At 35.8% G+C, this 18603-nt stretch overlaps 3 protein-coding genes and 1 long non-coding RNA gene across 5 annotated transcripts; 1 reads left to right on the plus strand and 3 right to left on the minus strand.

Moving 5' to 3' along the window:
* Positions 1–4880: 4880 nt before the first annotated feature.
* Positions 4881–7803, minus strand: LOC135789640 (uncharacterized). 2 transcript variants are annotated; one of them, XR_010547627.1, is made up of 8 exons: positions 7307–7803; positions 7143–7194; positions 6979–7030; positions 6815–6866; positions 6651–6702; positions 6487–6538; positions 6323–6374; positions 4881–5538 (listed from the first exon to the last, which is right to left on the minus strand). It is a non-coding gene; the product is annotated as an uncharacterized lncRNA (long non-coding RNA). The 2 variants fall into 2 exon arrangements; XR_010547628.1 differs by lacking the exon at positions 4881–5538 and adding an exon at positions 5684–6209.
* Positions 7804–7838: 35 nt separating this feature from the next.
* Positions 7839–12148, minus strand: Taf2 (TATA-box binding protein associated factor 2). Its single transcript, XM_065299950.1, has 7 exons — positions 11792–12148; positions 11665–11718; positions 11224–11604; positions 9787–11162; positions 9474–9723; positions 8626–9386; positions 7839–8564 (listed from the first exon to the last, which is right to left on the minus strand). The coding sequence occupies exons 1-7, from the start codon at positions 11834–11836 to the stop codon at positions 7892–7894; spliced, it is 3540 nt and encodes a 1179-aa protein (XP_065156022.1). The 5' UTR covers positions 11837–12148; the 3' UTR covers positions 7839–7891.
* On the minus strand, positions 12117–14855 carry Nsun5 (Nop2/Sun-like domain containing protein 5). The gene is made up of 5 exons (XM_065299952.1): positions 14481–14855; positions 14122–14389; positions 13398–13657; positions 13055–13343; positions 12117–12991 (listed from the first exon to the last, which is right to left on the minus strand). The coding sequence occupies exons 1-5, from the start codon at positions 14598–14600 to the stop codon at positions 12324–12326; spliced, it is 1605 nt and encodes a 534-aa protein (XP_065156024.1). The 5' UTR covers positions 14601–14855; the 3' UTR covers positions 12117–12323.
* A 63-nt stretch (positions 14856–14918) lies between these two features.
* LOC135789886 (kinesin-like protein Klp61F) lies at positions 14919–18493 on the plus strand. The gene is given in 6 exon segments (XM_065299951.1): positions 14919–15076; positions 15142–15585; positions 15646–15656; positions 15659–16249; positions 16252–18137; positions 18194–18493. Coding segments are annotated over 6 exon segments (3009 nt in total). The 5' UTR covers positions 14919–15020; the 3' UTR covers positions 18215–18493.
* Positions 18494–18603: the final 110 nt, after the last annotated feature.

Genomic DNA, 18603 nt, shown 5'->3' on the forward strand with positions numbered 1-18603 from the left:
TCTTACAGTGCCTTGAATTGGAGTCACTTTTACCGACACTTTCATAGCGTGATTGAAGATTATAATATTGCCAAAAATTCTGTATCGAACAATATAATAAAATATATTACTACGTGAAGTGAAAGTTCGCTAAAAATTGCTAAAAGTCGTTGAATAGTCGCTAAAAGAAGCGATTAGCTCCGAAACTGCCTTTTCATATAGACTGCATTCAATTCTGGTTATAGGATAGATTGTTCTTACGAATAAGAAAGTACGTAATATCAAATCTTTTCATTGCATTAGACTGTATCCACAACATGCATTGTTCATAGTTCACACCTTTGACTCTTATTGGTGGTTGTGTACAAACAACTTTTTATCGCGCAACGCGTCAGGCGGGTTCAGCATTATTTATACTATTTTTTCCTTAGTCGATCGTGCGCTACGGCGTGGAATGCACGCGTTTACTTGCGCGGCGATCTTCGTGGCGACTTAGCGCATTTCTTGTAATTTTAAATCGGTACTTGAATTAGAATCGGTCAGCAAAGATAAGATTTAGTATTAACAGACAAGTGACGCATATAGTTAATGAGATAACAATATAAGTTAGCATGGTTTTACAAGATACGCTTGTGTTTGTCGTCGTCTGTCGAATATCTTCCGTCGGCTAAAAATTCTTAGTGGTTTTGTTTTGTGTATTCATTTAATAGTTAATTTAAATCAAGATCATTCGTGCCCCGTGTGGAATATTTTAATGTGGATTCAAAACCTAATATAAAAAACGATCAGTGAAATAATTAAACACTCTGAAAATAAGTAGGAATAATCGTTGCATGGTCATTGTAGAGCAAGTGTTGGCATATTGTCGCGTTCCGTCGGCTCCGTATTCGTTCCCACTAGGTTCCGTTTTTCGTGCCTGATTATTGCTTTTGTATCTTAATTCTGTCTGTAATCGACTTTACACATTTGCTACTTTGTGTGCTTAAGAGATCTTAATTTAGTATTTCTTTAAAAAAATTTAAATAATATTTAATAAAATTATAATTATTAGTCATTTAAATTAAATATTATGTTTCTATCGCCGCACCTATCAGCTCTTCTAGACACGCAGTAGGAAACAGGTAATAAAACCTGCACTTTTGATTTTCTATTTGTATCACCCTCTATATAAATTTTCCTAATTGCTCCTTAAAAAAATTGAAATTTTCATTTTTTTGAAGTAATTTTCTGGGAATTTACGGAATTTAATTCTGCATCTCCCTGTATAGAAATTTATTACAAAAAAATTCCGTAACGCGAGTTATATTGAAAATTGTGTGTGTGCGCCATAATACTCGTTGCGCTAGGTATTGTAGTTTTTTTGTTATAATACGCGAACGCGGTGTCACAATAAGTTCGGAATAACTTTCACAGATGCGGAATTTATTCTGCATCTCCCTGCATGGAAATTTGTTGCAAGAAAATTCTGTAACGCGAGTTATATAGAAGTTGTGTGTGTGCGCCGTAGTACTCGTTGCGCTAGGAATTGTAGTTTTTTTGTGATAACACGCGAACGCGGGGTCACACTAAGTTCGGAATAATTTTCCCAGATGCAGAATTTAATTCTGCATCTGCTTGTATTGAAAATTATTACGAGAAAATTCCGTAACGCGAGTTATATTAAAATTTGTGTGTGTGCGCCGAAGTACTTGTTGCGCTAGGAATTGTAGTTTTTTTGTTATAACACGCGAACGCGGTTTCACAATTAGTTTGAAATAATTTTCCCAGATGAAGAATTTAATTCTGCTTCTTCCTGTATAGAAATTGATTGCAAGAAAATGCCGTAACGCGAGTTATATTGAAATTTGTGTGTGTGTGTGCCCCGAAGTACTTGTTGCGCTAGGAATTGTAGTTTTTTGTTATAACACGCAAACGCGGTTTCACATTTAGTTTGAAATAATTTTCCCAGATGCAGAATTTAATTCTGCATCTCTCGGTATTGAAATTTATTACGAGAAAATTTCGTAATGCGAGTTATATTGAAATTTGTGTGTGTGCGCCGAAGTACTTGTTGCGCTAGGAATTGTAGTTTTTTTGTTATAACACGCAAACGCGATTTCACAATTAGTTTGAAATAATTTTCCCAGATGCAGAATTTAAAACTGCATCTCTCGGCATTGAAATTTATTACGAGAAAATTCCGTAACGCGAGTTATATTGAAATTTGTGTGTGCGCCGTAGTACTCGTTGTGAATTGTAGTTTAGTCACTTCTACCGCTACACTCATACGGTGCCCTGAACACGAGTCACTTCTACCGCTACCCACGTACGATGCCCTGAATGGTAGTCACTTTTGCCGTCACGCGCGTCACGTGATTGAAGATTACAAAACTTCCAAAATTCTTTATAGAACAGGATAATGAAATATATTAATTACGTGAAGTAAAGGTTCAAAAATAGTTGTTAAAGGCGCTAATATAAGAGATTTGCCTTGTTGTTCCCAGATTTTTCAATTGCGATTATCTCCTAAACTGCCTTTTCATATAGACTGCATTCAATTCCGGATTATAGGATACATTGTTTATGTGAATAAGAGGGTACGTTCAGAATATAAAATCTTTCCATTGTATTGAACTGTATCCACAACATGAATAGTTTATACTCGTAGTTCGCAATCTTGGCTTTTATCGGTGTTAGTGCACAAACAACTTGTTTTTATTGCGTTGCAGCGCATCCCATGCGCTCAGCCGTGTTTGTTCCATTTCTTACTTAGTTGAACGTGCGCTGCGGCGTAGTGTGCACGCGTTTACTTGCGCGGCGGTCTTCAAGGCGACTTATCGCGTTTCTTGTGATTTGAAGTCTGTAGTTGGATTATAATCAGTCATCAAAGATAAGATTTAGAATTAACAGACCAGTGCGGCCTATATTTAATGAGTTATCGCGCGTGGAACCAAGAATTTCGTGGTTTTACAACGTACGCACCACGTGTTTTCCGTCGGCTAAGAAATATTCAGGCTTGTTTCGTGTATCAATTTAATTATTAATTTGAATCAACATCATTTATGCATCGTATGGAATATTTCATCAGCGAAAACGTAAAAGAAGTATGTAACATAAAAACTATATTCTATTACAATTACCAACCTTATAAGGAAAAACGATCAGAAAAATTAGTTAACACTTTAATACATAGCATAGTCGTCACATGGTTGCATATAATAACCTTTGTAATACAAGTATTGGAATATTGTCGCGTTCCGTCGGCTGCGCATTCGCTCTCATTCGGGACTTTTTTGTACCTTCTTTTTGCTTTTGTATTCATAATTCTGTCTGTGCTAATTTGTGTGTTTAAGAGATCTGAATTTAGTATTTCTTGAAAATGTGTTTAATAAGTTTATAATTATTAGCAATTGTATTATTTATTATGTTTCTATTCACGTACTTATCACTTCCCCTAGGTAAACGGTAGAAAACAGGTAATAAAACATTCACTTTTGATTTTGATATTGTATCACCTATATATATATAAATTTTTCTTAATGCTCTGCGAAAACTGAGCATAATTATATTGTTTTGGGGCGATTTTCTTTTGCAAGTGAAGATTTTCTTTTGACAACACTTTGTATGTAAATTTTCCTTTATGCCCAGCCAAAAATGGACAATCTTTATTGTTTTGGGGTGATTTTCTTTTTTAACTGAAGATTTTCTTTTTAACTGAAGATTTTCTTTTGATAACACCCTGTATATAATTTTCCACTGATGTCATGCGAAAACAGGGCGCAATTTGCTATTTTCTAGTGTTATATTTTGTAATTTGATAGCCATGCATATGGCCGCTATGCAGATGATAAACATGTTTTAAAATGACGTCACGTGTTTTGTAGGTATTGAAATTGCAAATTCGGAAGTTATATTGTATTTAGTTTGTTAATAAAGAAATGTTAAAAGCAATGGCTGTGTCTTATGACTTGTGCACCCCTTCCTTCCATCATTTCAGGTACAGGTTACAACTTGTAAAGTATTTCTTAGTGGTGTGGACGGTCCTGAGAGCGTCGACACTTAGAAATATCTCTACAAATTCTTATAAGGAGTTCTCCCACTCGGGGGATGATCTCTACTATAAAAATTGTTAAGGTATCCTGTATGATTTGTGTACTCCATCTTTCATTTCAGCTACAGGTCAGAACTTGTAAGAATATTTTTAAGTGTCACCTCTCTTGAGGCGACTTAAAACTTAGAAATATTTTTACAAAACCTTATAAGGATTGTCCTTATAAGGAGTTCCCTCTCTCTGGGGGTGATCCCCCACCATAAAAATTGTTGATATGCCTGATAATTTCGGGGATGAAGCGCAGAGACATCGTAGCTGTAGGATGGGCCGGGAGCAATGGACGCATCGAAGCAGTGGGCTCTGGGAGATCGACCTTAGACTGTCTAACGACACGGGCCAAAAAATTTAAAAATCTGATCCCCCCCTGTTCTCTTTCTTCTATATCCTCCTCTTCTCTACTACTCTCATTCTTTTATTTCTCTGTTCTCCCCTTCTCCTTTCTCTTTTTACTTTCTTACATATCTCCTTATTGCCTTCACTTGTATTTCAATTTCTCTTATATTTCGTTGCAATTCATATATGCAACCCAAATTACACCTGATATTTTTATATTTGAGAAAAATGCCATCTATACCTGTGATTCGATCCGTGTCCACTAGCATGCTAGCAGGTGCACGTACCCACTCGACCACCGAGTGTTTTTATTATTTATATTTGATTCTTCTATTTATGTTTCTACTTTATTCAACTTTTTAAAAACAACAACACAAGCCTTGGCTATGTTGCACTCACATAAGCTTCATATGAAATATGATTTAAGACGCATATCCTGAAAACGACAAAGAGGATTTCACAAAAAATATGAATGAGATTTTAATTTTAAATTGAGTTTTATGAATTATATTTAACGATACATTCTTGTTTCATTTTTAATAAAACGAACGTACGTACGATCCAAGGCATATCCTAGGAACCATCGAGTCACAACGCTCTCTTATCAAACGTTACACACAAAGTAGAATTGTTAGTAGAACTGATGTAACTACTCACTGTATTACTTTTGCACTAACAACTATGCCACACGGAGAAATCGCGTGATTTATCCCTCTAATTAACAGTACCATTTTGGAATATAAATCCAATTGAAATCTGTAGCCCAACGTAAGAGATCCGACGGCCGGCGGCTGATGCCTTAACACGCGCGCGTGATGTCTTGAGTCTCCAATCGATTCGAGATTAATCTTGTTCAGTAGTTGATAACAATCGATGACTAAACAATTATAAGGCTCGCACCGTATTAAAATCGTCCGAAATACTAACAGTCGCGACGAACAGTGGCGAAGAAGAAAGCGAACACGTGCACACAGTACAATTGCGAACCACCAGCGCCAGATATACGTACGCCTGCGAAAAATGTACTGAGCAGTATAGCGCACTGTCACTTAAAGCCGACGGCGCACGGCGACAGGTGCGGTACTGTTCAAATTTCAAATGGCAGCGCACGGCGTGCTGAACAAATCAAGGTCGAACTGAAAGCATAAACAAAGTGTAGAAAATTCGGCAGATCATATAAATAACATGGATTAAACATGAAACTTAGTGTATTGCTCTCTTGTTCTAACTCGCCTGCTATTACCTCATTCTGTATTTCTATCTCACTCACTTAAACGAAAATTAATAAAACACAATCCATGTTATATATAATCCAAAAACTATTCAAAATGTTTATGAAGATGCCCTCTGGGCGAAACATGTCAAACTCAACAAAAAACCTGTAAAATCCAAAAAATCACGTTGTAATTTTAATCAATAAATATTTTTATATTTATAAAAAATATCAAAATGACTAAATGTAAGCAAACAGTTATAAGTTATGGACATAACAACGTACGAAACGTACAATTTATCTAACAATACACGTTCTACAGGTACATCTCCTACGACATTAGAATATAACGCCATAAAGAATTAAATTTTACATCTTTAGGGACCGCGCTGATATTACGCGGATGACGCTTTCATGTGCTAAACCCCGAAAACCAGCAAAATCAGTGCTTCGAAACACAAAAATTTTATTTTTTTTCTCGCTAATTCTTAAGTTATTCATAAAAGTTATATATGAAAATGATAAAGAAATTAATTATTTACAATCTGATGAAAGAATGGTTCTCCTACGATATCGGGCTCGTGTGCAGAACACCTAAAGCAAGCAAAAAGTAGTCCTTTGCAACACATAAATGTAATTTTTGTCACTAATTCATGAGCTAATCACAAAAGTTAGGTTTGAAAACGATAAAGAAATTAAATACTTACAATCTGATGCAAGAATGGTCCTTCTACGATGTCAGACTCAAGTGCAAAATCACTAAAACCATCAAAAATTAGTCCATCTAACATAAAAATGCAATTTTGGGGGTCAATTTGTGAGATAGTCACAAAAGTTATTTAGGAAAATGATAAAGAAATTAAATACTTACAATCTGATGCAAGAATGGTCCTTCTACGATGTCAGACTCAGGTGCAAAATCCCTAAAACAAGCAAAAATTAGTCCATCGAACAGAAAAATGCAATTTTGGGGGTCAATTTGTGAGATAGTCACAAAAGTTATTTAGGAAAATGATAAAGAAATTAAATACTTACAATCTGATGCAAGAATGGTCCTTCTACCATGTCAGACTCAGGTGCAAAATCCCTAAAACAAGCAAAAATTAGTCCTGAGAATTTAAAAATGCAATTTTGGGGGTCAATTTGTAAAATATTCACAAAAGTTATTTAGACAAATGATAAAGAAATTAAATACTTACAATCTGATGGAAGAATGGTCCTTCTACGATCTCAGACTCAGATGCAAAAGCCCTAAAACAAGCAAAAATTAGTCCTTCGAACATAAAAATGTAATTTTGGGGGTCAACTTGTGAGATAATCACAAAAGTTATTTAGGCAAATGATAAAGAAATTAAATACTTACAATTTGATGCAAGAATGGTCCTTCTACGATCTCAGACTCAGATGCAAAAGCCCTAAAACAAGCAAAAATTAGTCCTTCTAACATAAAAATGCAATTTTGGGGGTCAACTTGTGAGATAATCACAAAAGTTATTTAGGCAAATGATAAAGAAATTAAATACTTACAATCTGATGCAAGAATGGTACTTCTACGATGTCAGACTCAGATGCTAAAGCCCTAAAACCAGCAAAAATTAGTCCTTCGAACATTAAAATGCTATTTTGGCGGTCAAGTTGTGAGATAATCACAAAAGTTATTTAGGGGAATGATAAAGAAATTAAATACTTACAATCTGATGTGATGGTTGTCTCTTATGATTTGTGAACCCCTTCTTTCTATCATTTCAGGTACAGGTAACAACTTGTAAAGTATTTCTCAGTGTTGTGGCCGGCTCTGGGGGAGACGACACTTGGAAATATCTTTACAAGTCCTTATAAGAATTGTCCTTATAAAGAGTTCCCTCTCTCTGGGGATGATCCCCTACCATAAAAATTGTTGATATGCCTAAGAATCCTGGATAAAGCGCAGAGACATCGTAGCTGTAGGATGGTCTGGGAGCAATGGACGCATCGAAGCAGTAGGCGATCGACCAGAGCGCTGGAGGCGGTTAGAGATAGAACCAACGACCTACGGCATCGTAGCAAACACTACTAGTTTCTGCTATTTATATTTACAATTCTCATAGCTTTATAAAGTCTACTTCTGTAGCAAAACTTAAAACTACATGTAAAAACGACTAAATGCACAGAACGGATAAATCTGAACAAGATAATAAGATTAAATTATCGTAGAATATTGAGAAGGAATTATTAAAAGTCTGGTTTCGATACAACATATATTGTATTGCAAATATAAAAAAAATTATATTGTACTATCATAAAATATCGGTCTGACCCAAAGAAATTGGATTCGGGCTAGGTGTAGAACTAACAGAACTAAGCGTTTCTTCCTCCTTTATCAGCTTTTTAGTCGGATCCTTCTCCTTTTTATCCTTATGTTTATGTTCGTGTTTATGTTTATGCTTATGTTTATGTTTCTTTTTATCTTTCTTCTTTTTCTTAACTTTAGTCGGATCGCCCTTGTGTTTACCGTCGCCTTCTTTCTTAAACATACCAGGTTCGAACCCAACTGGGCCCGTTTGACCCATACCAGGCAATGAAACGGAATTATCCGAGAAATATTCCTGTTTTGAAACACTATTTCCACCAATATAGGTAACAATTTTAGTTTCGGTCACACACACTTCATCGAGTGTTGCTGCAGGAGGTTGCTTTATAATTGTGCGAGTTTCCCACACATCTGTTGGTTCTTCTTTAATTTCCATTGGTGCAACCTGCGTAAGTCTTTCTTCCTTCAGTTTCGGTATAGGCTTCGGATCGTATTGTGGCCGACGAAGTTCTTCCTCCACAAAGTTATGCACTTTCTGCGGTTTGAGAATGCCAGCAAGCCCTGGTATAGGAATGCATGTGGGGTGTTTCACTCCATACAGCTTATAGTAAAGGTCGACTAAGTCACAACGTAATCTTGTATCGTGAGACAACATGCCACTGAAATGAACGATTGTAATCACAGTGATAATTAAATATTGCTTTGGTGATTTGAACTTACTTTATATTCACCCAAATTCGTTTTACCAATTCCGGAACATCCAAACGGTGCCTATGCGCTCTTTCAAACGGTGGATTGAGTATCAACATCCTCGCCAACTTATGTCGTAACCCAGGATCCGGATCATTTTCGATTAAATCCAAGATATATTGTAAATCGGGTAACCGTCCGTCAGCTTTCACAAAATCAACCAAACATTCCAAAGCGGCCAGTCGCACATCAATGTATAAACCATAAACCGCGTACGATTTAAACAAAACCGGACTACTGGGTAAATGCCCGAACTTCTGCAATTTTCTGATCGCTCTTAAGCATGCACCCGTAACGGTGTATTTGTAACACGGCAAACTTTTCTCCAGATTAAGCATCCGTGTTACTTCCTCCAGAACGCATTTTGTATCAGCGCTCAAGCTATCGAATGTTATCGAACCTTGTTGCACAACTGATATCACCGGTGTGACAGTGCCACCTAACGCATCAACAAGAACAGCTCGATAGTAATTATCAGAATATCGATTTTTTGAGTTATCATTGTATTTGAAAAGATCTAATAGAAAACGAATAACTTCCGGTGGACAAATTCCGTGCGCGTTACGAAGGCCAGCCATCGCTACGGGAATTGTTTTCTGAATAAAGTAATGTTGAAAATTGCTAAACGTATTCTGCCGAATAATATGTGGCGCTGCAAACGAACCAAACAGTTTGCGAAAAATAGCAAGCATTGCTGGTGGACCAGCCCAGTTAATCATGGCATTAGCTACCTAGAAAACAGTACAATATAAAAAATAGCACAGGTGTAAAACCGTAAAACGGAAAGAAACATTCAATTGCAAGAACAAGTTTTGTACCTTAGTTAAACAGTGGGCCGCACGACATCGTACTTTGTAGAAACATTGTTCGTTCTCGATCGTATCCGTGAGAGATAATCTTGTAGCCGGTGTTGGATAACGTTCCAAAGCCATGATGGCTTCCATTTGTGCCGTAACGTCGCGTTCATGCCGTAATTGATACTGCCATTGATAGTCGGGTTGCTCAATCACAACAGATCTCAGTAGAGTCATGTCAGGATCAAGCCGGATCCACAAAACAGGTGAATCGCTATAAAAAAAGACACGAAATGATTTACTTCTACAAAGATTTTGATAGATAAAGGAAACATACTCCATAGCACTTAAATCCATATCAACTTCTTCCCCAGTGCACAAAGGAATCTTTTTCTTCTTATTTCTTCTACTTTTGGAATGACATGTAATATCCGACTTAACCACAGTATTCTCAATTTGTAAATTATGCTTAAAAGTTCCATCCAGTTCCTGTAATGTAACTAAAAGTGGTCCAACATATTTTCGAATCCCGGTTTGTGTAGTAGCATCCTGCCTGATTTCTAACTCAATGGTGTTACGTTTTCTGTTGAATACAGAAGTCAAATGAAACTTTGCATGCCCTCCAGTTCGTACCCATTGATCGATAAAAACCGCCATGTCTTTTCCAGTAACGGTAAAAATTGCTTTAGTAAATAAGTTAGTACTGATCAACATGTGGCCCCAGAGGCCACTTCCAATTTTCTGACTGGAAGCATTCGAAGCTAGAGACAGTTGCTTATTAAATACTTGCAATAGCAACTCCAAGCCAATCCGATGTTCCAACATTCTCATCACCAAAAACGCTTTCTTGTAGAGTGTCTCAACGTATAATGGTGATTGCGTGTGTAAATTCTTGATTGAAAAATAAAAATGTGCCTCCTGATGTTTCGAATGCATTTGCGACGTATTGGAAGCCACTGGAAGTGGCGCCGGTGGCTGACTGGGATCTAATATAATCCCACCATATTCCTCTTCATATTTCACCACCTCTTGGAGTGTAGATTGGACAAATTCTCGGTATTCATTATTTCCAAAACATTTTTTAGCGTAAAGTCCACATAAGTATTGACTTATACCTTTTGGCAGCCACATATCCGACCAGTTTTGCATCGATATAAAACATCCGAAAAATTGCTCGGCAATTGCTTGCGCCATCGCACGTCGCGTAATATACACCTGATCAATAATCACAGCCGAATGTAACAAGTTTGTGCTTAAAATAGCCATTGTCGCATACGATCTGTGATCTTCATGTACTTCATCCACAAAAACCTGTTTATAGCAAGAGTACGGGTAGCGATTTGCTAATGTCTCCTCAAAGAACTCAAAAGCTTCATGCATAAAAGTCGTGGTGACTTTTAAAAGTGGCAGTAACTGTGGTAGGCAAAAGTGCGTTACTTCGTGCATATATGGATCAACGTAGATTTCAAACGGCCCCACTGCCAGAGATATATTTGGCGCACATGTCGGAATATTTAAGGAATAATGAAATGTTTTTCGTCGCATATCTGGCGTAAAAACCACTTCTTGTAGATCACCATTTGAAATCGCCGTCATATTATCATCAACGGTAAATTCTAGTTTCCATGTGCATGGTTCAGCATAACTGTCGACACAAGGAAACCACAAACGAGATGCGTTTTGATGACCATAAGAATACATGTGTACCCCGCGCTAACGAAATAATAAGTATTTAATTAAAAAACACAAAGCATACATCTATAATAAGACTCACCTCAGCAAAAGTGCCTTCCCCAGGTGGGACCACAAAATGAATACCACCTTCAGGTTGTTCAAGGGAAAATTCAATACCAACTCTGAGTGCAGTTCCTTCAGCTATTAAATGAACTGCTTCTGCAGGTATATTGATAACTAACTCTCCAGCACTGTTATCAGGATCAATCTTCAATGCTGCAGATAAATGATGAGCACTAAAAGTTTCCAGTGATCTTGTTTCTTCATCACCCTGGCATATATCAAGAAAAGGATCAAAATATTGAAATTGTGTTTCATATGTTTCATTTAATATAACTCGGTAGATTCTGCATTGCTTTGCATTGAGTTTTATGTTTCTTAGGTTGTCCCTAAGTGGAACAACAGTTAACTCTACAAATCCCTACAACACAAATAAATGGATTAAAAATGATCTAGGAAAATTAATAAAGCATCTACGTACTATAATACTCTTACGATCGAAGCTAATTCCTGTTAAACTTAATATTTGATGAGCTGTAAACAATTAGAAATTGCGAGGTTATTTTAATGATTATTTTAAGAAACCCATGGAAAACAAAAGATACTTATAATTTATATGGTCGACAAGTGTCTCCAGTTCGTTCTTTCTTCATTTTGAGTGCGTAATTATTTACATAAATGCGTTTCTTTAACAAATTTCACTAAAACTGTGGCGGCATTTTCACGTATGTTTACATTATGTGACGCTTCTTGACGCGACTCTAACCTTACATTTTACATAAAACTTCCCCAGGCGTGTTAAATTATTGCCTAGTGCACTGAGAAATTCTGTACATGCAAAATATTAACTATTACTATGTGTAATTAATGTGAAAATAACTACGTAATGCTAGGGATATAAATGAAATGAAATAAACTTATAACATTAATAAATCATGTTGAAAAAATATTTATCTGTCAAGATTATAATGTTCATGAAATTAACTCTCATCTCTGTTTTTCTTTGATTTCTTCTTTTTAGTTGTTGTGGAATCCAAAACTGTTGATTCTTCATCAAGTTTTTCATTCTTCTTCTTCTTTTTCTTTTTTTCAGGAGAAGTACTTTCATGTTCATCTATTTTGTTTTGGCCTTGCATGTCTTCAATTTCTGTTTGTTTCCTTTTCTTCTTTTTTGGTCTTTTTATCCAAATCCTGTTCAACATTCTCTATATTGCATTGTGTTTGATCTACATCTGTATCAGATTTCATTTTTTTCTTTTTCTTAGATTTTTTAATAGAATTATCACAATCTTGTTCTTCATTATGCAAAATATCAGTAGTTTTTTCAGAATCACATAATTCTATAGATTGATCATGCTCATAATTATTATTTTGATTGATTTGTGATTTCTTTTTCTTTTTTGACTGTTTAATATCTTCAGAATTAACATCTTTTTTCAAAAATTCATTCGATTCACCATCTTGAAGTCGTTCAAAAACCGCAACAAAAAATCCATTTGTTAAATCATATTCAGGGCGAGAGTAAATACAATATTTTCCCACTTCATACGCGTCCGAGCCAAAATTGTCCCAAGACTTAAGCAATTCTTTAGCATTAACCAATTTAAAATTAGAATTACACCTAATAACATCCTGGACAACAGCTTCATTCTCTTCAGGTAAAATTGAACACGTAGAATATACAATGCGTTTCACCTTCGGAAAAGCGCGCATGGCATGTTTTAATGCCATTATTTGAAAACCTGACAATTTATTAATGCGATCGGCCGGAGTTGAAACATTTTCAATTTCAAAACGATCCGTTATTCCTGTATATAAGGAAGTAAATAAAAATTTAATCATGACAAACAAACACAAGAAAAATTTCTTACCTGAACCAGAGCAAGATGGATCTACTAAAATGTACTCAACATCTGGAAGTACAGTTCCGTCCACAGTGAGTACATCTTTGAAAACAGTCTCCACACAAGTTGCACCTGAAGATTCCACCATCGCACGCAGAGTTTCCATGCGCTTTGCATCTTTTTCAACCGCGAATACCTTACCAGAATTTTGTACAAGTGCTGCTAGTTGAGTAGTCTTCATACCTGGAGCTGCACACATATCTAACACTAGTGCTCCTGGAGGTGGATTTAATAATGTGACAGGCAAGCAACTAGCCTAAATAGTTATAAATTAGGTATAAATTCAGTAAATCATTAAATTTGAACTTACTTTGTCTTGTAAAATAATCTCTCCGCATTTATAAGCGACATGTTTATAGAATTGTGTGCGTGGCGGAAAAATCAACAAATCATCGACATGTAAATCGACCATAAACTCGGATTCCGACAAGTTATTAACTTGCTCTAGAAATTCCTGATAGTTATCACCCATATAACGTCTCAAAATCCAACCTTCATCACGAAACGCGTCAACAGCTTCATTTACGGCCAGTTTCAAGGTGTTAACTCGCACAAAACGGGGCTTACACACTACAAACAAACAAAAACACTATTATTATAGATTTATTAGTCTTAAAATTTAAGATTACAAAATAGTTAATACTAAAATAAGTATCATGCACATAGAATACTATTATTTCTTTTCTTTGACTCAGGTTTGTTGGGTACAATCTTTGTACCAACATTTAATGTGTCAATTTTATTGCCCTGATCATCATATTCTTGTTCTTTGTATGCATAGTATACATATGCAACAATAATCAAGTTTACAGTGACAACCGCACCAAGTACTGATGCTACAGTATTTTGAAAACCAGTAATGTCAAAATACACTTTTAACACATGTTGAATTCCAAAGAAAACGCCAAAAGGCAATGAGAACATTAAAGTGCTAAAGAACAATAGCACTAGAATTGCTGCTGTTGCTTGTCTTGTGTGTGGAGGAAGTAATGGTTCATTGGATGTATCCATCTAGAAAACAAAAATAAAGTTACCTTTTTGAATCAGAGGCTCCTGAAAACCATCTTTTATGTCAGAGGAATGGGCCTGAAATATCTGCTCATATGCCAGTACTGTTTTCACAGGTCTACATTCAGATGCAAGGCGTTTTTTGCCCCAGAGAAGTTCTGCAATAAGAACTTTGGCAAGCGGCACCTGGATTCCTGGTTCTTTTGTGAGAAATTGGGCTTTTTTCATTAAAAAATCAATTTGTGTGTCTCTCTGAATAGTTGTGAGGACTAACGCGTAAATTGCCTTTTTATTCTGAAACAATATTGTATCGTTATTAAACAAATTAGAAAGAAAACAAAGGCAACATGTGACTTCACATAACCTTTTATGGGATTCCACTTACCGGATGATTCGCGTCGTACACGAGGTTTTTAAGGCTGGCACCTTCATCTTTCACTTTTTTATATATGTTGGAAGTTATTTTATACAATTGGGGCACTTTAATTGAGTGTTGTTTTTGCATTTTTACCTTTTAAAATCCGCCTGTTCTTTGAATGAAGAAAAGAAGAAGTGCCAGTCAATTGATGATTTACAATAGTTTATGCTGATTTGAATTAGTATATATAATTCTATTTTTATAATTCGCTAAAATGTTTATTTAAATACCGCCCGCGACTTCATTAAGGAATTGTTGTGGACAACAGTTAACATTTACTCTCATGTGGTTGATCCCCTCCTAACAACTTGCACTGCGCGCCACCCCTAGCACAGAATGTCAACTATCCCTGTTTTCTGATTGGCTAAACATTTAAAATTTTGTACACAACGCGAACAGCCGTTAAGATTTTAGCGCCCTCTATAAAGCGTGCATTTCTGCCATTTTGAAGTACGTTAGTTCGTTGGAACGTGTGTTTCTCAGTGTTTTTATAAAAATTTAGCAATAATGAATGGCAAGGAGAGAAAGGATAAACAGCACATACAAGTCTTTGCACGTATTCGGTAAGTTTACAATATTTTTACTAGCGTATTTCACAGTATTTCTTAACAATTAATGATTATTTAAGGCCCTTCAATGATTCTGAAAAACTACACAATGCAAATCACTTTATGCAAGTCAATGGCAGAGATATTGTTGTCCCTCAAACTCACGGCACTCGCCGGTTTACATTTGACAAAGTATTTGATATCCACTCAAAACAAGTTAATATCTACAAGGAAGCTATCAGTCCAATCATCCAAGAAGTACTCAAAGGATACAATTGTACTGTGTTTGCTTATGGACAAACTGGCAGTGGAAAAACACACACAATGGTTGGACCAGAACTTACGGAAAATGCAATGACTTTTAATGCTGACTCTGATGTGGGAATTATTCCCAGGGCTATGGGACATATCTTTGACAGTCTTGGCAGGGAAAAAGAGTTGGATTATACCATCAGAGTTTCATATCTTGAAATTTACAATGAAGTATTAAATGACTTACTTTCAACTGATGATAAAAGCTTGAGGTAAATATATCAGTAATTTTGTATTGTTTGTGTAATTAAACCTTAATCTTATTCATACAGAATATATGAAGATCCAAAAACAAAAGCTCTGTACAAATCCATGGCCTAGAAGAAAAGACAGTTTACAGCAAAACTGATGTTTATGATCTACTCAGAACTGGCTCAGAAAAACGTAAAATTGCCGCGACTTATATGAATCAACATTCAAGTAGGAGTCATTCTGTGTTTACTATTACTGTGCACATGAAAGAAACAACGCCTGAAGGTGAAGAATTGGTTAAAACAGGCAAACTTAATCTGGTGGATTTGGCTGGTTCTGAGAATATTCAACGTTCAGGCGCGGTGGATCAGAGAGCACGTGAAGCAGGCAATATTAATCAAAGTCTCCTGACATTAGGACGAGTTATTAAGGCTTTAGTTGATAAAGCTGGGCATATTCCCTATCGCGAATCCAAATTGACACGAATTTTACAAGATAGTTTAGGGGGAAAGACCAAGACAACAATTATAGCAACTGCTTCACCATCAATAACTAACTTGGAAGAAACACTGAGCACTTTAGATTATGCATATCGCGCCAGAAATATTATTACTAAACCTGAAGTTAATCAACGACTATGTAAAACTGCTATGATTAAAGGCTACTTGGAAGAGATTGATAAATTAAAAAAGATTTAACTGCAGCACGCAAAGGCGAAGGATTTTATCTCAATGCCGATAGTTATCAATCGTTAATTAGAGAAAATATCTCAAATAAAGAGGAATATTTACGGGCAGTGAAGGAATGCGCTGAATTCGAAAGTAGAGCAAGTGAATTGCAAAGGCAATGTACTGATTTGGAAGAAGTTTATTCTGCAACACAGCAAGATTTAACCGAGGCGAAAAGCACGCTACAAAAATCCAAGGTGCATTTGAAACAGCTATGTCGTGATAGACATATTCGTCAGGAATTGATCGACAAGTATTCCGAAACAGAATCGCAGCACTTTAAAACATCGAAAGAAATGTCTGCAGCATTTGATAATCACATCAGAGAGCATAATATTTTATGTGACAAGTTGAAGCGATTTTATGAGTCAATGCAAGAGAATGAAAATGCAACGGATTGTTTTAAACAAGAACAATCTCACATCACGGGTACTATTGAGGATTACTATGACAAATTACATGAAGATTTGATCCGCCAATTACAAGATACAAAAACTTCCACTTTGGAATTTGTTCAACAACAGTCCAGTTGTATTAACCGCGTGGAAATTGCTTCTGCTAATATAGTGAGCTCATATATCGAGTCCATTCAAAGCGTTTCGGAACAAATGAAAATAGGACAAGCACAAAGATTAGATGCACTTGAACAACAATGTAATTTATCCACTGACACTATGCAAATTATCAAGGAGCACCTTGAAAAGGAAAATTCTCTTATGCACACTAGTTTGAACCAAGTTTGTTCGTATATTGAAACTAATAAAACTGCGTACAATGAGATCTTTAAAAATTGGCAATGTAGCGTAAATGAAGTGGCGAAAGATGTAAAGCATAAAAATGATGCGACTATCGCAAAGGTGCGAATTATTCTTAAGGAAACAAATGAACGTCTAGCGCAGTTATCTGCGGAGATGAAAGTTTTAAAGAAACCTGTCGATGATGCGGCGAAAGAACGACTTGAGTTGCAAAAAGCTTTTGATGCTTTTATGAAGAAAACTGATCAACTGGCAAATAATCATCATGATTTGTTAAATAAACTTTCGGAGAAAACTATGACTTTGAATACGGATGCAGATAGTAAATGGGCTCAGTATGAAGAAGTTACAAAGGCGCAAGTAGCAAACACTAAAAATAAACTTGATGGCATCAGTAAAGTTGGTTTGAATGCAATTGAATTAACTAATACTGCATTTGATCATCTTACAAACAATGTATTAGAGATTCAGAAGAAACACACAGTTGCAAATGGCACTGCTGCAGAGATAATTAATGCAAAATCAGAACAATTTATTTTACAAGTTGATGAAAGGAAATTGGAAGCTGAAAAGTTCGAGGTTGCAGTTCAAAAGAATCTGGAGAATTATGTGCAGAAAGCATATGAATTGAAATCGGAGTCCTTGAAACGTACTCAAGAATCTCTGTCGGATGTTACACATTACAATAAAACGCAAGCACACAAAATTGCAACTGTCATCGACACAGTGAAAAGCGGTATTCAAGAATGTAGCAGAAGTCTCGCCGAGTTGAGTGGCGTGGGCAATAGTTTTATTTCCAGTCTGCAAATTCTCAAACCCAGCGGTGAGACACCATCACACAAAAACCGTATTACTTACAACATTCCCCGAAAAGTATCGAAAAGAGTATTGCAATACAAAGACTTAAATCTTTCGTCAATCTCGATTCTTGATGAGAGTATGGATCAAAGTAGCGGGCGTCCATCACTTGATTTCTTTGATCAAAATGACTCTGATCTTGAGTATCAAGGACAATTTGTGACCACAGAAGTACAGAAAAAGGAAAAGAAACCGGCGAAGAAATCTTTGAATGTTACGAATGAAAATGTGGTACGTTAATTATTCAGTTGTTATTTTGAATGTTTTAATACTTATTGTTGTTGCAGGAACCATCGGATGACACATAAATAGCATAATTAGATTAAGCCTTGTTTTATCTCAGTAATATTTTATATAATATGCGACCAACTTTGATTGCTCTTGTAGATTTTAATTTATTATACTACTTTGTTCTATAAGTTTTTATTCTCCTGAACAATCATGACAAGAATATATTTAAGTAAAAGATAAATCTATTTATTGCATCTTGTCAGAATTGAATATTTAATTCAAAATATTCTTAGATAGGCAACCAATTGTACAGCATTGCGCGATATGCATTTTTTGAATAAATGTTTACAGAAGAAGTCATAGTAGTTTATATCGCAAATATAGGAAATGATTGTGAAAGTGTTGACGTATTAAACAAACTGATAAATGCTCCTTTGATAACAGGTTGCCTATTATTACAGATATT

The sequence above is a fragment of the Atheta coriaria genome, unplaced genomic scaffold (assembly GCF_025399875.1).
Source record: "Atheta coriaria isolate IRGN ID8LTWV9N9 unplaced genomic scaffold, Caltech_Dcor_3.1 hic_scaffold_3_pilon, whole genome shotgun sequence".
Classification (NCBI taxonomy): Eukaryota; Metazoa; Arthropoda; class Insecta; order Coleoptera; family Staphylinidae; genus Dalotia; species Dalotia coriaria.

What these genes read in the sequence shown, in the direction of transcription:
- Taf2 (XM_065299950.1), bottom strand. Translation starts at nt 11,836, where the DNA reads ATGAAGAAAGAACGAACTGGAGACACTTGTCGACCATATAAATTA. An exon ending in GGGAAGGCACTTTTGCTGAG is followed by an intron (nt 11,163 to 11,223) that starts GTGAGTCTTATT and finishes TTATTTCGTTAG; the next exon opens with CGCGGGGTACACATGTATTC. An exon ending in ATGGATTTAAGTGCTATGGA is followed by an intron (nt 9,724 to 9,786) that starts GTATGTTTCCTT and finishes CTTTTTTTATAG; the next exon opens with CGATTCACCTGTTTTGTGGA.
- Nsun5 (XM_065299952.1), bottom strand. Translation starts at nt 14,600, where the DNA reads ATGCAAAAACAACACTCAATTAAAGTGCCCCAATTGTATAAAATAACT. An exon ending in TGTACGACGCGAATCATCCG is followed by an intron (nt 14,390 to 14,480) that starts GTAAGTGGAATC and finishes ATATTGTTTCAG; the next exon opens with AATAAAAAGGCAATTTACGC. An exon ending in TCCATCTTGCTCTGGTTCAG is followed by an intron (nt 12,992 to 13,054) that starts GTAAGAAATTTT and finishes CCTTATATACAG; the next exon opens with GAATAACGGATCGTTTTGAA.